The 17827-nt window shown below is 40.7% G+C and overlaps 1 protein-coding gene across 2 annotated transcripts in view; it reads right to left on the bottom strand.

Annotated features, from left to right (window-relative positions):
• Positions 1-547: 547 nt before the first annotated feature.
• Positions 548-17827, bottom strand: part of faxcb (failed axon connections homolog, metaxin like GST domain containing b) — a 70306-nt gene continuing 53026 nt past the window's right edge. For both annotated transcript variants that reach the window (XM_048531385.1, XM_048531384.2), the window contains 2 exons: positions 15894-16010; positions 548-1502 (listed from right to left, as the gene is read on the bottom strand). In XM_048531385.1, the coding sequence (XP_048387342.1) occupies positions 1204-1502; positions 15894-16010 (416 nt within the window). In that variant the 3' untranslated portion in view covers positions 548-1203. The remainder of the gene's footprint in view (positions 1503-15893; positions 16011-17827) is intronic.

Raw genomic sequence — 17827 nt, 5'->3', positions numbered from 1 at the left:
CAGAAACTCAGGGCATAGATTTAATGCAAAAGTTAGAAGGTTAAGAGACAATTGATAATTTTCTGTCACCTAGATGGTGGTAAATGTCTTGAATTTACCATCTGAAAGTATAGTTGAGTTAGGAACTCTTGTAATTGTTAAGCAGTATTTAGATATTTATTTGCATTGCCATAATCTCCTGTGCTATGGGCCAAGAGCTGAAAAATAGGATCAGATCTTGTTGACCAGTCTGGAAATTATGGACTGAATGCCCTCCTTTTATGCTTGTAAATATCTTATTACCCTGAGTCAATCTGGTTTGAATTTTCTCACCCATGGAATTAAGATTTAGTGCCATTTGCAGCGGAGTTAACAATGCAGTGTGTATATATATATTTACTGTGCCCAACTATCTGAGTGGTTATATTCAGAGAGAATGCTCCTTCCAAGTCCTGTGCCAGAGAAATAACATAACAAGGAAAACCATATAGGCAAATATGTATGTTACAGAGTACTTCGTTGAAAATAATTTTCACTCCACACACATAAAGATTCTATAAAAGCCACATGGTTTAATATATAAAATCCCAGAAAACTGCTACATAATATTGTTCAATCCATTTATAATTGAATCTAACAGGTACGTGTGAATTTCATTAAAGTACACAGTTGCTTTCCATGCACACTTAAAAATTTGTCTCATTGAATTGGCATTTACATTGCATGTTCTAATGAAAGCAATTTACATTCAACTTTATATCACAGCGTAAAACTCTGCACATTGTAGAACATGTTAGAGTCATCCATGCGCCTTGCAATGAAGGCCTTATTTATACAATGACAGACCTTGATTTCCATAGATATCACAGTATGTTTAGATGTATGCAATTTTTGAATTTCCTCAAATTAATGAAGGAGAGGAGCATGTTCTTGTAGGATAGCTATAAAGAATTGCAGTGTTACTTACTGTACAGTGACTATTACAACTAAATGTTCTGTTCTATTAGTTTTATTTAAGCATATTGTTCAGTTAATTACGACACATTTGATAGAAGTGTAAAGGCCTTTCTCTGTGATTCTAACTGGCATGGCAATATTATCACATTGGTCCAAATAACAATACCTGTACTGACAGATTCCCAGTAATCTCAGGACTAACTGTGTAAGGTGCAAAATCTGCAATAATGTACTTTCCTTCAGCCTAGAAGATATTTTCACCTTTATTTATTTTCCCAACTCATTGTCTACATATTCTTCCATCTCAACATCTGAATCAAAAAGTGAGTGGCCTGTATAATCAGTGTCCGGAGTCTGGGAATAGGAAACACTGTTCTCAGTTACTTCTTCATCAAAAGTTTCTGTGCGAGAGTACAAGCTGAAGTCTTGTAGTGGTGTGGGAGTCAAACTGTCTTCACTAGAGACATCTTCATTGTCATATGAAGCATCATCACTCTCTTCAATCCATTCAGGCCAGAACTTCCTTTTAATCCTCTCACAGTACATGGCAAGGTTAACCAGCTCATCTGAAGAAAAATCAGAAATATGACATACATTTACCCTGCATCTCTGAGTATGCTGTGTTTTAGAACAACTTCTCAAAAGAATTTCAATACTAGGTTTTCTGGAATAACTTGATCCCCAAGTAGCTGATGGCAACAAGTAATCACCCAGGCAAAGGATAGGGAGGATATTGAGGTTTACGTAGAGCATGCTAATGTTCTAGGGCATTTTCAGATCAGAAAAACTGGTGTTGGATCTCCTAAAGAGCATTAAGGTGGTCAAGTTCCCAAGGCCTGATGGTATCCACCACAGGTTATTTAGAGAAGTGAGAGAGGAGATTGCTGGGGTCTTGACCAAGATATTTGTACCCTCACCAACCACTGGAGAGGTCCCAGAGGACTGGCAAGTAGCCAATGTTGCTCCTCTTTTTCAAAAAGGGAACCAGGAATAAACCACGAAATCTACATCAGTAGTTGGAAAGCTACTGGAGAGAATTCTCAGGGATAGGATTTATGTACATTTGGAAGAGCATGACCTAATTAGAGACAGTCAGCATGGCTTTGTGCAGTGCAGGTCATGTCTTAGTAATGTGATTGAATTTTGAGATGACAAAGGCAATCGATGAGGGTAGAGTAGTGGGTGTTTTTTACATGTATTTACAACAAGGTCTTTCAACAACACCTTTCAACAAGGTCTCTCATTCTAGACTCATCCAGAAGATTAAGATGCTCAGGATCCATGGTGACTTGGCCACTTAGATTCAGAACTGGCTTGTCCATAGAAGACAGAGGGTAGTGGTAGAACGTGTTTCTTCAGGCTGGAGATCCGTGATCAGTGGTGTTCCATACTGGGACATCTGCTGTTTGTGATATATGTAATGACTTGGATAAAAATGAAAATGGGTGCATTAGTAAATTTGCAGATTATACAAAGATCGATGGAGTTGTAGAAGGTTGTCAAAGAATACAGTGGGATATAGATCAGTTGCAGATATGAACGGAAAAATGGCAAATGGAGTTTAATCCAGGTAAGTATGGGGTGCTGCATTTTAAGAGATCAAATGTTGAGGAAGGGTATACAGTTAATGGCAGAACACTGAAAGGCATTGATGTACACAGTGACCTTGGGATTCAAGTCCACAACTCCCAGCAAGTGGCCACACAAGTAGTTAGGATGGTAAAGGCATACGGCATGCTTGCCTTTATTGGTCAGGGAATTGAGTACAAGAGTCAGGATGTTATGTTGCAGCTCTGTAAGATTTTGATTAGGCCGCACTTAGAATATTGTGTTCAATTCTGGTTGCCACATTGCAGGAAGGTCATGGGGGCTTTGGAAAGGATGCAGAAGAGGTTTACCAGGATGCTACCTGGATTAAAGGATAACAGCTGTGAAGTGAGGCTAGAAAAATGCTGGTTGTTTTGTCTTGAACAGTACAGGCTGAGGGCAGACTTGAAAGGAATCAATAAAATTATGAGATGCATAAATGGATTATGTTAGAAAAAGTTTCCCCATAGTTGAAATGTCAAAATACTAGAGGGCATGCATTTAAGGTTAGAGGGGGGCAAGTTCAAAGGAGCTGTGAGGGACAGATCTTTTACAGAGAGAGTTAAGAGTCCAGAATGCACTGCCGGGGTGATGGTGGAGACAGATATAACGAGGGACTTTTAGATAAGGACACAAATATGCAAGGAATGCAGGGATAGGAACTAAGGGCAGGCAGAAGAGATTAGTTTCATTTGGCATCATGCTTGGCATAATATCATGGGCCAAAGGGCCCGTTCCTCTGCTGTAAAGTAAATTTTGACCTAGACGAGAGCTCTGGTTCTATTTTCATGAGCTCCGAATCAATCCAATCAATGTCCACTTTTGTGGGCTTATCATATGAGAAACGGTTGAAAACTCTGGGTCTGTACTTGCAGTTTAGAAGGATGATGAGGGATCTCACTGAAACTTAGAGAACACTCAGATGCCTGGATAGACTGGACATGGAGAAGCTGTTTCCACAATGAGACTAAGACCTGAGGGCAGAGCCTCAGAGAAGGGGCCGCGCTTTAGAATTGAGATGAGGAGGATTTTTTTTCAGATAGAGGACAGTTAATTTGTGGAACTCATTGCCCCACAAAGCTGTGGAGGTCAAGTTATTGAACATATTTAAGACAAAGACGGATTCTTGATTAGTAAGGGGCTCAAAGGTTATGGAGAGAAAGCAGTAGCGTCAGATTGAGAAACATATCAACCATGATCAAATAGTGGAGTAGACACGACAGAACGAATGGCCTCATTCTATTCCTACATCTTGTGGTCTTACGGTGTATGGTGAAAGTCCCTGTTGGCTCAAACAATTTCACCAGATTAGAAATAATGACTATTTCCAGACATTCTCAAGATCCAGGCTCAGATTATGTCAGAAACCCTGGTTACCCCTATATTGAGGGAGTCAGTTGACTGGATGGTTTGTTTGCAATGGAGTTTCTACACTGGCTGAGGTTACCATGAAGATCTCATCTATTCAACCTTGTCTCTCGTGAGACACATGTTGACTCTCAGGTTAAAATGACCACCACCAGTCACGTCTCTCCAATACATGAGGAGTGTTCTATGGTCCTTGAACTGTGGTGACTAATGAATATATGATAATAATCATAGAACATGGAACAATACAGTGCAGAATAGGCCCTTCGGCCCTCGATGTTGCACTGACCTGTGAACTAATCTAAGCCCATCCCCCTACACTATCCCATCATCATCCATATGCTTATCCAAGGACTGTTTAAATGCCCCTAATGTGGCTGAGTTAACTACATTGGCAGGCAGGGCATTCCACGCCCTGACCACTCTGAGTAAAGAACCTTCCTCTGACATCTGTCTTCAATCTATCACCCCTATCTATCGCCCCCTTGTACAAGCTAACGTCATCATCCCCGGAAAAAGACTCTCACTGTCCACCCTATCTAATCCTCTGATCATCTTGTATGTCTCTATTAAATCCCCTCTTAGCGTTCTTCTCTCCAATGAGAGCAGACCCAAGTCCCTCAGGCTTCCTTCAGTCAGCCTTCGCTCCAGACCAGGCAACATCCTGGTAAATCTCCTCTGCAGCTTTTCCAATGCTTCCACATCCTTCCTGTAATGTGACGACCAGAACTGAACGCAATATTCCAAGTGAGGCCGCACTAGCATTTTGTACAGTTGCAGCATGACATCATGGCTCCGGAACTCAATCCCTCTACCAATAAAACCTAACACATCGTAAACCTTCTTAACAGCACTATCAACCTGGGTGGCAACTTTCAGGGATCTATATACATATACACCAAGATTCCTCCGCACATCCACACTACCAAGAATCTTTCCATTGACCCAGAATTCTGCTTTCCTATTATTCTTCCCAAAGTGAATCACCTCACATTTATCCGCATTGAACTCCATTTGCCACCCTTCAGCCCAATTCTGCAGTTTATCCAAGTCTCCCTGTAACCTGCAACATTCTTCCACATTGTCCACCACTCCACCGACTTTAGTGTCATCTGCAAACTTACTAACCCATCCACCAATGCCTGCGTCCAAGTCATTTATAAAAATGACAAACAGCAGTGGTCCCAAAACTGATCCTTGAGGCACACCACTAGTAACTGGACTCTAGGCTGAATATTTTCCATCAACCACCACTCGTTGCCTTCTTACAGAAAGCCAGTTTCTAATCCAAACTGCTAAATCTCCCTCAATCCCATGCCTCTGTATTTTCTCCAATAGCCTACCATGTGGAACCTTATCAAAGGCTTTACTGAAGTCCAAGTACACCACATGAACTGCCCTACCTTCATCCACATGCTTGGTCACCTTCTCAAAAAACTCAAAGAGGCTTGTGAAACAGGACCTGCCATTGACGAATCCATTTTGACTAACTCCAATCAAATTGTTGCTTGCTAGATGATTATAAATCCTATCTCTTAGAATCCTTTCCAAAACTTTTCCTACAACAGACATAAGGCTCACAGGTCTTTAACTACATGGGTCATCTCTACTGCCCTTCTTGAACAAGGGCAAAACATTTGCAATCCTCCAGTCCTCTGGTACTAAACCTGTAGGCAATGAGGACTCAAAGATCAAGGCCAAAGGCTCCGCCACCTCCTCCCTAGCTTCCCAGAGAATCCTCGGAAAAATCCCATCTGGCCCAGGGGATTTATCTATCTTCACACCTTTTAAAATTGATAATACCTCCTCCTTACTAACCTCAATCCTTTCAATTCTAGTAGCCCATAAGTCAGTCTTCTCCTCTACAATATACAGATATTATTACTTTAGTAAACCACAGTTCCCTTATCACTTCCCCCTTCTAACAGTTACCCAGCTTACTTCTAGTCAATTGCCAGAATTTTCTGATCAATTAAAAAACAACTTTGTATCAATAAATCTGAATGATGAAAGCTGCTAGGTAAGGTTCATCCTTATCTTATGAACATATTATACGTGCCATATACTGGGAATAATTGTGACACAGCCCATTTCAGTATAAACTGAATTGGCTTTGACTTCAATGAGATGAAAATTGGACAGGTTTTACAATGAGCTACAGTGAATTGTACAATCAATCAGAAACTATAACCCCTCTGAGTGGAACTCATCTTGTTTTGCCCTTGAAAAGCCATGAGCTCATTAAATGGTGTCAGTGGAATGCCAGCAAATCCTCACACATACTGAGCAAGGAGGGGACATGAGTTTGCAAGATGAGTTAATCCAAACCATTTAAAACACTTCCTTCACAAAGCCCCCAAGAGGTTAGAGTGATGTGCAGGTGAGATATCTGTCACAATCCAGTGGCCCATAAAGCAATGTCATCACTTGCAGATAACATAGGTGGGTTACCATATATAAAAAAAAAGACTGGTGTGCTAAAATTTTCAAACTTTGGAATAGATGACAATAATTTCAGATGTCCAGCCTTGGGGTATCTAACATTACTCTCAACTTCATGTCTCCTTATCATGAAAGATTCTATACTTACTCACCTGAGCAGACAGACACTGGGCATCACAGTGGTTTTACCTCTGGTGAAGACAAAACTCCAGCAGAGGCCCTAATGCAAAACATTCCTCAGTCTGATAAAATGGAGTTGTATTTCCCAAATGTAAACAAACCGAGTGTGGTCAACAGAATGTCCCAAGGTAGATTTATGCTAGTTTCAGCCTAATACCCTGGTTAACTTTAAGACTGTCAACAGCAGAATTATCCACTAGCAACAGAGAGCAGCATCACTCTGCTTCATTCATTCATTCAATCAATCAGGGAACAATAAACTATTATCACCTGATGTATGAGTTGCATCTTTCTTCTCTCTATTTAACTTGTGGAATATATTGCAAGTGTTACTTCATAACTAAACTGCTATAAATCACTTGTGATCATGATCTATCTTTTGTTAATCTCTGCCTCTTGGATCAAGTCTTACAGTGGGTTCAAGCTTCACTTCTTGAGCAGATAATCTAATCTGGCATTTCAGTCCATCACTGAGAAAGTGCTATACTGTTTGAGGTGCAGTTTTTCAGATGAGACATTAAACCAAGGCCTCACCCACCTTTGTAGATAAAAGGACTACGGCATATTTACAGAGTTTTCCAGGTGTCAGTATCTGTTCTTCAACTGTCTTCTATGTGATGGAGATGCACTGGCCTAGTGGGATTATTGCTAGACTATTAATCTAAAGGTAATGTTCTAGGAACCCGGGTTTGAATCCTGCTGCAGCAGATGGTGGAATGTGAATTCAGTTAAAATAAAATCTGGAATTAAGAATCTAATGAAGACCATTGTTGATTGTTGTAAAAGCTCACCTTGTTCGCCAATGGGAAGGAAACTGCCAACATTACCTGGCCTGGCCTATGTGACTCCAGACCCACAGCAATGTGGTTGACTTTTAAACTCCCCTCTGGGCAATTAAAGATGGGCAATAAGTGTTGGACTAGCCTGTGATGCCCTCATCCCATGAGTGATTTTTTGAAAATGTTCCTCACATTACAATCATGTATGCATTTCAACAGATTTGCTCAGCTGTAAAGTGGTTTAGAACCTGGTGAGATTGTGAAAGATGCCTTTTCAATAGATGTTTTTCCTTCTGTTGGCTAAACAAAAGCCAACGCCTGGTTTAATCCGTACTGGAGGATTGCGCAGGCCTGCCTCCACTTGTTAATCCACATGCGGAGTGGCCACCCTTAAGCTTTACTGAAGTAATTTTCGCTCTAATGAAGAGAGAAGGCAATGTGCTGTTGTGGCTCTGTATCATCTCTTCCTTCTTTCTAAGCATCTGTTAGCCTCTTAAAGGCTGCATTGAGGGGAACAGGCAAGGCACATCCAGTGAAGGCAAACTGGATGACAAAAACCACCCAACAAAGTTTAACTGCTGCCAAGCTAGATGTGATGCTAAAGTTAATGCATGAGCTTTGATCTGTTCAACACATTAATATTGAATATCTCTGTTAGATCTTCTCATATCCTCCCTGCTCTAAAGAGAATAATCTTCTCTCTCTATTCTGACTAAAATCTTTCATCCCAAATACAATCGTATAAAATTTCTCCGTACTTTCCTCCAGGGTAAGAGTTTTATTGCTTTAATTGAAGAGCAAACTCAACCAATTCTGAACGGGGCTGATGGATGATTTTTATCCTGCACATATCTAAAAGCTGTGGTCAGTTGCTGGAGACGTTAGTACAGATATGCAGCACTCTAAATCAGTGATGTAGTTTTGGGAAAAAACACTTGGTAATGTTTTAAATATGAGGGCAGTTTTTCATCTGAATCTGAAATGTGGTCTGAAGATTTTCGCCATTCTGCAACCGACAGTAACGTGAACTCATCGACAAGAAAGTGACAACGGTTGCCTCAAAGTGTCCTTTTCATGTGGCCTCATGGTGGGGTATGGGTCATCTTAACTGTGTAGCAATGGGCGAATGTGTTTGGGTTTAAGGGGGATATACTTTATTTAACATAGCAGCTTGGTTGATGACTGGTTGCTTGTAGAATGTGTTTGCCTGTATTAAACATGCTATTTTTGAGTCTATTAAGAAGACTGGTGAAAACCTAATGTCTAGTTAACAGTTATGCTTTTAGTAAGGCACCTGATTTCCAGTGCAATCCAACAGCCAGGGTCTTGATGACTATCTTAATTGAAGCTGACCTTTCCTTATGCAGGCTTTGCATTGTTTATCAATTCTTTTAAATCTGTCCCCTTTTGTTTCACTAGTGGGAATAGTTTATTCCCATCTACTCTGTCCAGACAACTCAATTTTGAATGTGTCTAACAAATCTGATTTCAAGCTTCTTTTTTGCAAAAAAAAACTCTCCAATCTATCTTTATAACTCACACTCCCCATTCCTGGAACCATTCTCATGAACTACTTATGTTGTATTGTGACTCATGGTCTGTTAGCTTGAAGCAAAACACTCATTATTACCTTACATTATTACATTACATGACATTATTACTACATCAGAGCATGTGACCTGTAGGTATAAAGATTTCAGACTCCATCTTAACTCAGACCATTTGAAACATGACACGCTATTAACATTACACTGCTCTTTTAAACACATAACCACCTATCAGCCCCGACACTTTGATATCCCTGCAAATGTAATGTTTGTACAATAATAGTTAGCTATAATGAGTGTCTCGTAGATTCTTCAATATCATATTGTGCTTGCCCAGTTTCTTTCATTACAGCAGATAACACAGACATTGCAGCATCAGGTAAAATACTGTGCTCAAGGCAAAAATTACATAATTTCTTTTATCTCTCTCATGCCTTCACTTCCTTCCTAAAATGGTGCCCAGATTTGAAAGCAATATTCCAGCTGATTGACCTTATATTGACAGGAAATAGCAGACCCTGCCCATTATGGCCAAAGGTCAAGGAGAGACCTGAGCAAACTCGACCAGCACAACCCACAGGCACATAATTACCTTCAGGCCTTTAATTGGATTGAGGTGGAACTTCTGCCCTAAAGAGAGGAAATCTTGTCTCTGGCAGTTGCCAATCAATCAACAGGAGCAGTGGAGAAAATGGCACCAGTAGGCCCAGGGTACCATCTGGGCAAGACAGACCCATCAAGGAGATTTGGGACCAGGATCAATTTGGCCATAGAGGGGTGTAGGGAAACATGGTGGGGGAAGGGGAATATGTGTTTGGTTAAATAAGAGGAAGGAAGGGACAAGCATCCTTACATTGCATTCTTGCTTTGTCACAATTTATCCTTTCCTTCTGTGAGAATTATCTAGTTGCATACTGAAGTTGGAATTAAAGCACTACCTTAAAAATACATAAAATAATCTAAATAATGCATATTATAAATCAAATCATTTATAAAATACATTAAATGGATACGTCTATACACCTTATGATTGTTACTAATATATTTCTTTTGTTTGACACTGTTTGGATCAACTACAACTATTTTTTAATAGTGATCTTTGTAACTAATAGATTAGCACTATCAGTCAGTTTACAAAAAGGACATGACTAAGAATGCTTTTGCTCCAGTGGTTTAAAGAGCGAAGATATTTTGACCAGAGCGCCACCTTATAGCCACACTGAGAACTCCATGAGATAGATGTTGCTTGCTATGACTTATCATAACCACTTGAGGTCACTTTCTTTTCAAAATACCAAAGGCTCCACTTTGAACATTAATGCGTGGAATTCCTCACAAATTTTAACTGAAGCCCGTGAACACAGTACCGCTGATTTTCAGTGCAAAAGATTGAGGAAGTCTGGATGCGAATGATCGACATGCATTTTTAGAGGATGTCAGAATGTCCCCGATCCTTCGAGTCAGAAAGTCATGGAGATATAGAAGGAAAACAGACCTTTCAGTCCAACTCATCCATGCCAACCAGATTTCCTAAATTAACCTGGTCCCATTTGCCAGCATTTAACCCAAACCCCTCTAAACCCTCCCGATTCATACACCCATTCAGAAGACTTTTAATTGTAATTGTACCAGCCTCCACCACTTCCAGTGGCAGTTCATACCATACACAGACCATCCTCTGCGTGAAAAGTTATCCCTTAGGTCCCTTTTATATCTTGCCCCTCTCGCCTCAAACATATACCCTCTAGTTTTGGACTTCTCTACTGTGGGGAAGAAACCCTTGGCTATCAATCCTATCTTTGCCCCTCATGATTTTATAAACCTTTGTAAAAGGCCCCCTTCGGCCTCAGGCACTCCAGAGAAAATAACCCCAGCCTATTCAACCTCTCCCTATTGATCAGGCCCTTCAACCCTGGCAATGTTCTTGTAAATCTTTTCCTGAACCCTTTCAAGTTTTACATCTTTCCCATAGCAGGGAGACCAGAATTGAATGCAGTCTTCCAAAAGTGGCCTCACCAATGTCCTGAACAGTTGCAACACGATATCCCAATTCTTATACTCGTTGCACTGACCAGTAAAAGCAAGAATACCAAATGCCTACTTCACTACCCTGTACTTTATAGTGATTCTATGAAACTGCTATGAGAATCTTCAGCAGCTTACAATCACACTGTTTTCCCATGCAAAAGCAAATTCCCTGAATTTATATCACTGCTGAAAAGGACTCAAATTTACACCAATGATATCAGACACAACAGGGCCCAAAGTCATATTTCTGCTATTTAGTGGGACTATTTTTTAGATTTGGTTTCCTCATCACTACAATCTTTGCCATGCAGTTCCTATATCTTCTGAGGCATTTTTATGAAGCAAAAATTATTTATTTAAAAATATAAAAAATTGCACAATCTGCATAAAACAACCAGTTTGTAATATGTGATAACACAGTGTAGAGTTGGATGAACACAGCAGGCCAAGCAGCATCAAAGAAGCAGGAAAGCTGACATTTTGGGCCTAAACCCTTCTTCAGAAATGGGGGAGGGGAAGGGGGTTCTGAAATAAATAGGGAGAGAGGGGGAGGCGAATAGAAGATGTATAGAGGAGAAGATAGGTGGAGAAGAGACAGACCGTTCAAAGAGGCGGGGATGGAGCCAGTAAAGGTGAGTGTGGGGGGGGAGGTAGGGAGGAGATAGGTCAGTCCAGGGAGGGCGGACAGGTCAAGGAGGTGGGATGAGGTTAGTAGGGAGGAGATGGAGGTAGGCATGAGGTGGGAGGAAGGGATAGGTGGGAGGAAGTACAGGTTAGGGAGGTGGGGACGAGCTGGGCTGGTTTTAATGTGCATCAATTATTTGGATGACTTGAATGAAACTGAATCTATGGTGTCATGACAGTCAAGGTTATAGGCCTAGTGTAGGAAAATGGGACTATTGTAGGCAGTGTTGTAATTTTGGCGATACACACTCCTTGGGCCAAAGTGCCTCTTCTGTAATGTATGATTGTATACTGTAGTTAAATTTGCCAATAACTCCCAAGATAAGTGAAAAAGCAAACAGTCAGGAAGCGGTAAAGATCCTTTAAAGGGATACAGGCAATTAAAATGTGTGCTTATATTTTGTAAAGAAAACTAAACTGTTTTTCAAAATGAACACAAGGAATCAAACAAAATATTTCCCCAAAAAACCTACAAGTTTCTCTTTTGGATTTAACTGCAGTCAAGGTAGATGATCAGATTATACTATACTACGGTTAATCATAAAGGATCATTAATTTACTCAAAAATTCCAAGACTGTCCATTGAACCTTCAAATGGTATGAAGACTCAATCTTTCTGTAGTGTTGAACACAGACATAGGGACAACACAAGGAATTTGGGCATAACTGACTTTGCTTTGTGGACAATGATTTATATTTAAATGGCCAGCATTTAAAGATTTTTAGACTGGTTCTGATAAAATATGGCTGTGGACATGAGAGGAGAAACATCTGAACAGCATAAGGGACATCTTGAAACAGAAACTGCTTCTCAACAGGCAGGCAGAGGCAGGCATCAAAATCAAAGCGAAAATCCAGCCAAGCTCTAGCCTGCAGTTCCTTAAAAGTTCAATAATGGAGACTTCACTGACTCCCAGACTTATTCTCCAGACTGTGTATACCAGAGAGTAGTAGCGAGTATTGAGAAGATTTGTAGCTCAGGTTGAGGTTCTGGATGTGAGTTTCCTCGCTAAGCTGGAAGGTTAGTTTTCAGACATTTCGTCACCATTCTAGGTAACATCATCAGTGAGCCTCCGACGAAGCGCTGGTGTTATGTCCCGCTTTCTATTTATCTGGTTAGGTTTCCTTGGGTTGGTGATGTCATTTCCTGTTCTTTTTCTCAGGGGATGGTAGATTGGCTCCAAAATCAAAGTGTTTGTTGATGGAGTTCCAGTTGGAATGCCATGCTTCTAGGAATTCTCGTGCATGTCTCTGTTTGGCTTGTCCTAGGATGGATGTGTTGTCCCAAGCAAAGTGGTGTCCTTCCTTATCTGTATGTAAGGATACGAGTGATAGTGGGTCATGTCGTTTTGTGGCTAGTTGATGTTCATGTATCCTGGTGGCTAGCTTCCTGCCAGTTTGTCCAATGTAGTGTTTGTCACTGTTCTTGCAAGGTATTTTGTAGATGACGTTCGTTTTATTTGTTGTCTGTATAGGGTCTTTTAAGTTCATTAGCTGCTGTTTTAGTGTGTTGGTGGGTTTGTGGGCTACCCTGATGCCAAGAGGTCCGAGTAGTCTGGGATTCATTTCCGAAATGTCTTTGATGTAGGGGAGCGTGGTTATGGTTTCTGAGCCCGTATCACTCGTATCCTTACATACAGATAAGGAAGGACACCACTTTGATTGGGACAACACATCCATCCTAGGACAAGGCAAACAGAGACATGCACAAGAATTCCTAGAAGCATGGCATTCCAACCGGAACTCCATCAACAAACACATTGATTTGGAGCCAATCTACCGTCCCCTGAGAAAAAGAACAGGAAATGACATCATCAACCCAAGGAAACCTAACCAGATAAATAGAAAGCGGGACATAACACCAGCGCTTCGTCGGAGGCTCACTGATGATGTTACCTAGAATGGTGACGAAACGTCTGAAAACTAACCTTCCAGCTCAGCGAGCAAACTCACATCCAGAACCAGAGAGTAATTTCTAACTGTTCAACTACAGAAATAATCCGCCAAATCGGACTTCGTTTTAACACATTCACTTTAGAAAGAAGAACTTCAAGTGACCTGCACTTGCAATGATTATTTTTACCCTTACTTTAGATCCTTATGTCTGTATTTTGGATCATAATTATTTGTATAAGGAATGGAATTGAGAGAAATATAGTTCTAACATCACATGCTCAATATCCAGTTGGTCAGAAAAAATGATCTGGTTCAAATTCTATCGTAACTGGTAGAAACTAAATCGAACTAAAAAATCTGAAATTGAAAGTTTGCCTGAGTAATAATGACCAGGAAACTATAAATCTCATAAGTAACCGTCTGGTTCATGAATGCTCTTTAGGGGAACAAATCCACTGCCATATCCCATCAGACTACTCAATTCAAAGACATTTGGGGATAAGCCATAAATATTCACCTTCACAGTGATGCCCACATCCCATGAAATGATGTGCGTTTTCTACCAAATGAAAATTTTACCACTTTCTACTTTAGTAACTTTCATCAATACTTGTCTAATAAGCTAACCTTTAATCTTGTTTAAAGCATAAAGCTTTGCTGATGATTACTTTTGAAGTGAAAAAGATTACAGTGCTACATCTGTATTCAAATTCTTGGTTCACAGACTTGGTACACAGTCATGACCAATATGTTGGCAAAAAATTTGCAGATGTAGCTCAATAGAGTTTAAGCACACCCCACCTTGCAGTCTCTCTCTCCCCGCTGCAGTATCGCTCTCTCCCACTCATTTGCAGTCTCCCCCTCGATTCTTGCAGCCACCTCCCCTACTTATCCCCTTGCAAATTCTCTTCCTCTCCCCCAACACTTTGCAATCTCCCTCTCCCCAAACCTTTGCAGCATCACTCTCTTCACTTTGTACCTTCCTTTGAACCCATACTCCTCCGGCTGTCGCACTCTTAGCCCCAGCAGCCCTATCCCCATGAACCCTAGCAAAAGTCTTCCAGGCTTACTTACTTATAAAGTCACTCACTGCCTCTCCAATCACATCCTAGTTCTCCTGTCTTTACTTCTGATAGATTCAGTCGTGAGCCTATCAGGCCCAATCAGAGGAGAGGACCAATCTGTGACTGGAAGAGCAACTCCTCAAGGATTTTGCACCTACACAAGTAGAGTCACATTTTATCTCACTGGTTGCCCCTATGATTGAATTTTCCAGGGAATCTGGGACAAATTCATCCATTCCCACCACTGACATTGTTGATTAAACTCTGATACAGAAGAACTTGCACATCCTGGTATGTGAGTTATAAAATGCTAGTGTGCAGGTAAAGCAAGTGATTAGGAAGGCAATTGAAATGTTACTGCATGTTGCCGGGGAAATGGAATAAGCTGGAAGTTTCTACTACAGCTCTCTAGGCTTTTTGTGAGATTTCATGGAGAGTACTGTGTATAGCTTTGGTCGCCTTACTTGATTGAAGATATAATTACAGAGAAGCCATATCGAGAAAGTTCACTTGACTCATTGCTCAATGAAGGAGTAATCTTATGAAGAAACCTTACATCCATTGGAGTTCAGGTTTCTATCTCAGGCCTGCTGCAGTGCTCTAGCAAGGCTTAACGCAAGATGGAAGAACAACACCTCATCTTCCACTTGGAGACATTACAACCTTCAGGTCTCAACATCAGGTTTAACCATTTTAGAGCATGATCACTTCCTACCATGTCTATTACCCAAACCACACTCCAGGTTCTGTCATAACATAGGTTGCTTTCAGCACAACCAGCTTATTTTGAACTAATCATAGGCCTCAAGATCATCTAACTAGCTTTTCTTCTTCCCTGACTTACTATCTCTCAGTCTGGGCTCCATCTCCATTATCTGCTCAGTTACCCCTCTTGCCCAACCTCTTGCCACCCCACCTCCTGCAGATCTACCCCACCCCTGCCAACCACCTCATCAGTATAAATACCATCTTTTCCAAGCTGCTTTCAGTCATGGAGGGTCACGAGACTCAAACCAATAACTGTTTTCTCTCCACAGATGCTGCCAGAGCTGCTGGGTTGCTCCAGTAATTTCTGTTTTTGTTTGTTTATCATTGAATTTATTCAAAGTTGAGCTGTATTTTTTGCCAGACAAAAGGAGTCAAGGGTTAAGAAATGCAGACAGAAAAGTGGAATTGAGACCACAACCATAATCTCCTCGAATGGTAGAACAGGCTCTAAGGGTCAAAAGCCCTACTGCTATTACTGAGTTCTTTACGTCCCTATATTTCTATGATCATATGCAGCTTCATGCTTTAAATGACATGGAAAAGAGTGAGATAAACACAGAAATGAAAGTTTGCTTACATTGTTGAGATCACTCCTATACGTTATAACTTCTTACCTTTAATCAGTCTTTCTGGCCTGGTTCCCGGCAGTGTCCACATAGCCTGGGCCAACTGACCAAAAACAGCAGCATCCACTGTAGAAGGCCTTGGGCCCATAATGTACTTTTTATCACCTAAAAACATCAGACCAGATCAATTTGTATTTGTTTTGTGTTTTTTTCCCCATTTCCTCCCCTTTAACACCACACTGCCTTCTCCCCAACTCCATCCTTTAATGACTTTTCTTAGGAAGGTAGATAAAAACACATTGGCAAAATGAATCTCACTCCTGAACCAGTGACTGTAAAACATTTAAAATCAGTGCTGACTGTCTTATTTTAATATTCTCTCCTTCTACGTTCTGTACCTTCAATCTTTATCCAATTAAACTCAAAAGTGCAAACAAAAATAAAACTTAGTCTCAACATTACCTTAAAACTACCACTATAAAAATAGAGTGAGCAGTACATTTTTGATTACTATCATGTATACTAGGTACATCCATTCAATTAATATTCTCTCTCATATTTCATTTCATTAATGTGGAATACTCTAATTAGAATAGCTTGAACTTTAACTTAAGATAAAATAGAATCAATATACTGTACTCTGCTGCCCAATAATATCAGTGCATTATGTTGTAACACACACATCAGAAAACATTACACGGTGCTAGAATATTGTAATGTCATATCCAGTAAATTAAGCTACTTCTTGTCCAGTCGCACATTGTATTACACAGTAGTATTAGCATACAATGATGCATGAACTGTGACACTGCTATGCTGTATTATTTTATGCAATTGGTGCTATTGAGTCTTAGCAAAGGGAGCAGCGAGACTAATACCTAGTATATACTGTAAGGTAGGGTAAAAGAGTTGACAGTCTAAACTTTAGGGAAGCACAACTTGGGGTGTTCCTGTTGAGGTTTATAAAATATGATTTAGACTCAGTGAGAAAAAAGAATGGATTTGAATTATGTTATATGTTATGATTGTATATTCCCACTACCCCCACTATAAGAAAACCCTATTGTGAGGATACCATTTAATTCGACACCTCACAGAATTTGGGATCAGGGCAAATCATCAGCAACCAATTCTCTCATAGGGCAAAGCTACCACCACTTGCCCTATCATCATATTGTAACTTCAGGCTGCTGGAATTACAGCCTTATCCGGAGCCGATCCTCCCCCACAGGGAGCCACAACTGTAAATCAGGCTGCTTTCCTGGCATGGAATCCACTAGAAATAAAGTAGGCTGTGAAGTCCAAGTTACTGGGTGTATATAAGACAGAGATAGATAGGTTTTTTATTAGTAAGGGGATCAAAGGTTATGGGGAGAAGGCAGGAGAATGGGGTTGAGAAACATAGCCATGATCAAATGGTGGCGCAAATTCGAATGGCTGAATGGTGTAATTCTGCTCCTGCGTATTATGGTCTTATGGGCCCACTGACCAAAGTTAGGTCCCTTAACTGAGGACTTCTGACATCCACGATAAGCTTAATGAATTTGCATCTACTCTACATGGCAAGACAAGACAGAAACACCTTAGGCCTGGTATATCTGGTTGATGGGCAAGGCAGGGATACTGTGAGCAGTGAGGAAGCAAATAGCCCAGAAATGCAGTCTACTCTAATTAATGAGCTGGGTGCGTGGCCCTGTGGGCAAAGTGTCCTTGCAGCAGCATTACAATAATGGTCGCCATTGCACGCCAGCATGCAGACTTGGAATGCAGAAGTGTATTGCAAACAGATCAGAGATGTGCCATGAGAAATTAGAGATATCGGGACATGTCAGATGCCAATGTCCATGAATGTGAGGTGTATATGGCTGGTACCCATGGAGAGTGCCCTGAAATGTTGCTGCCTGGTGTCCCACATGGTAATCCTTTGAAGGAAGAAGTGAGCTGGAATCTTCAGGTACCTGCTCTGATTTCCATGTCCGGAG

This window comes from Stegostoma tigrinum, chromosome 4, assembly GCF_030684315.1.
Source record: "Stegostoma tigrinum isolate sSteTig4 chromosome 4, sSteTig4.hap1, whole genome shotgun sequence".
Taxonomy (NCBI): domain Eukaryota; kingdom Metazoa; phylum Chordata; class Chondrichthyes; order Orectolobiformes; family Stegostomatidae; genus Stegostoma; species Stegostoma tigrinum.
This window is presented reverse-complemented; position numbering and strand designations above follow the sequence as displayed.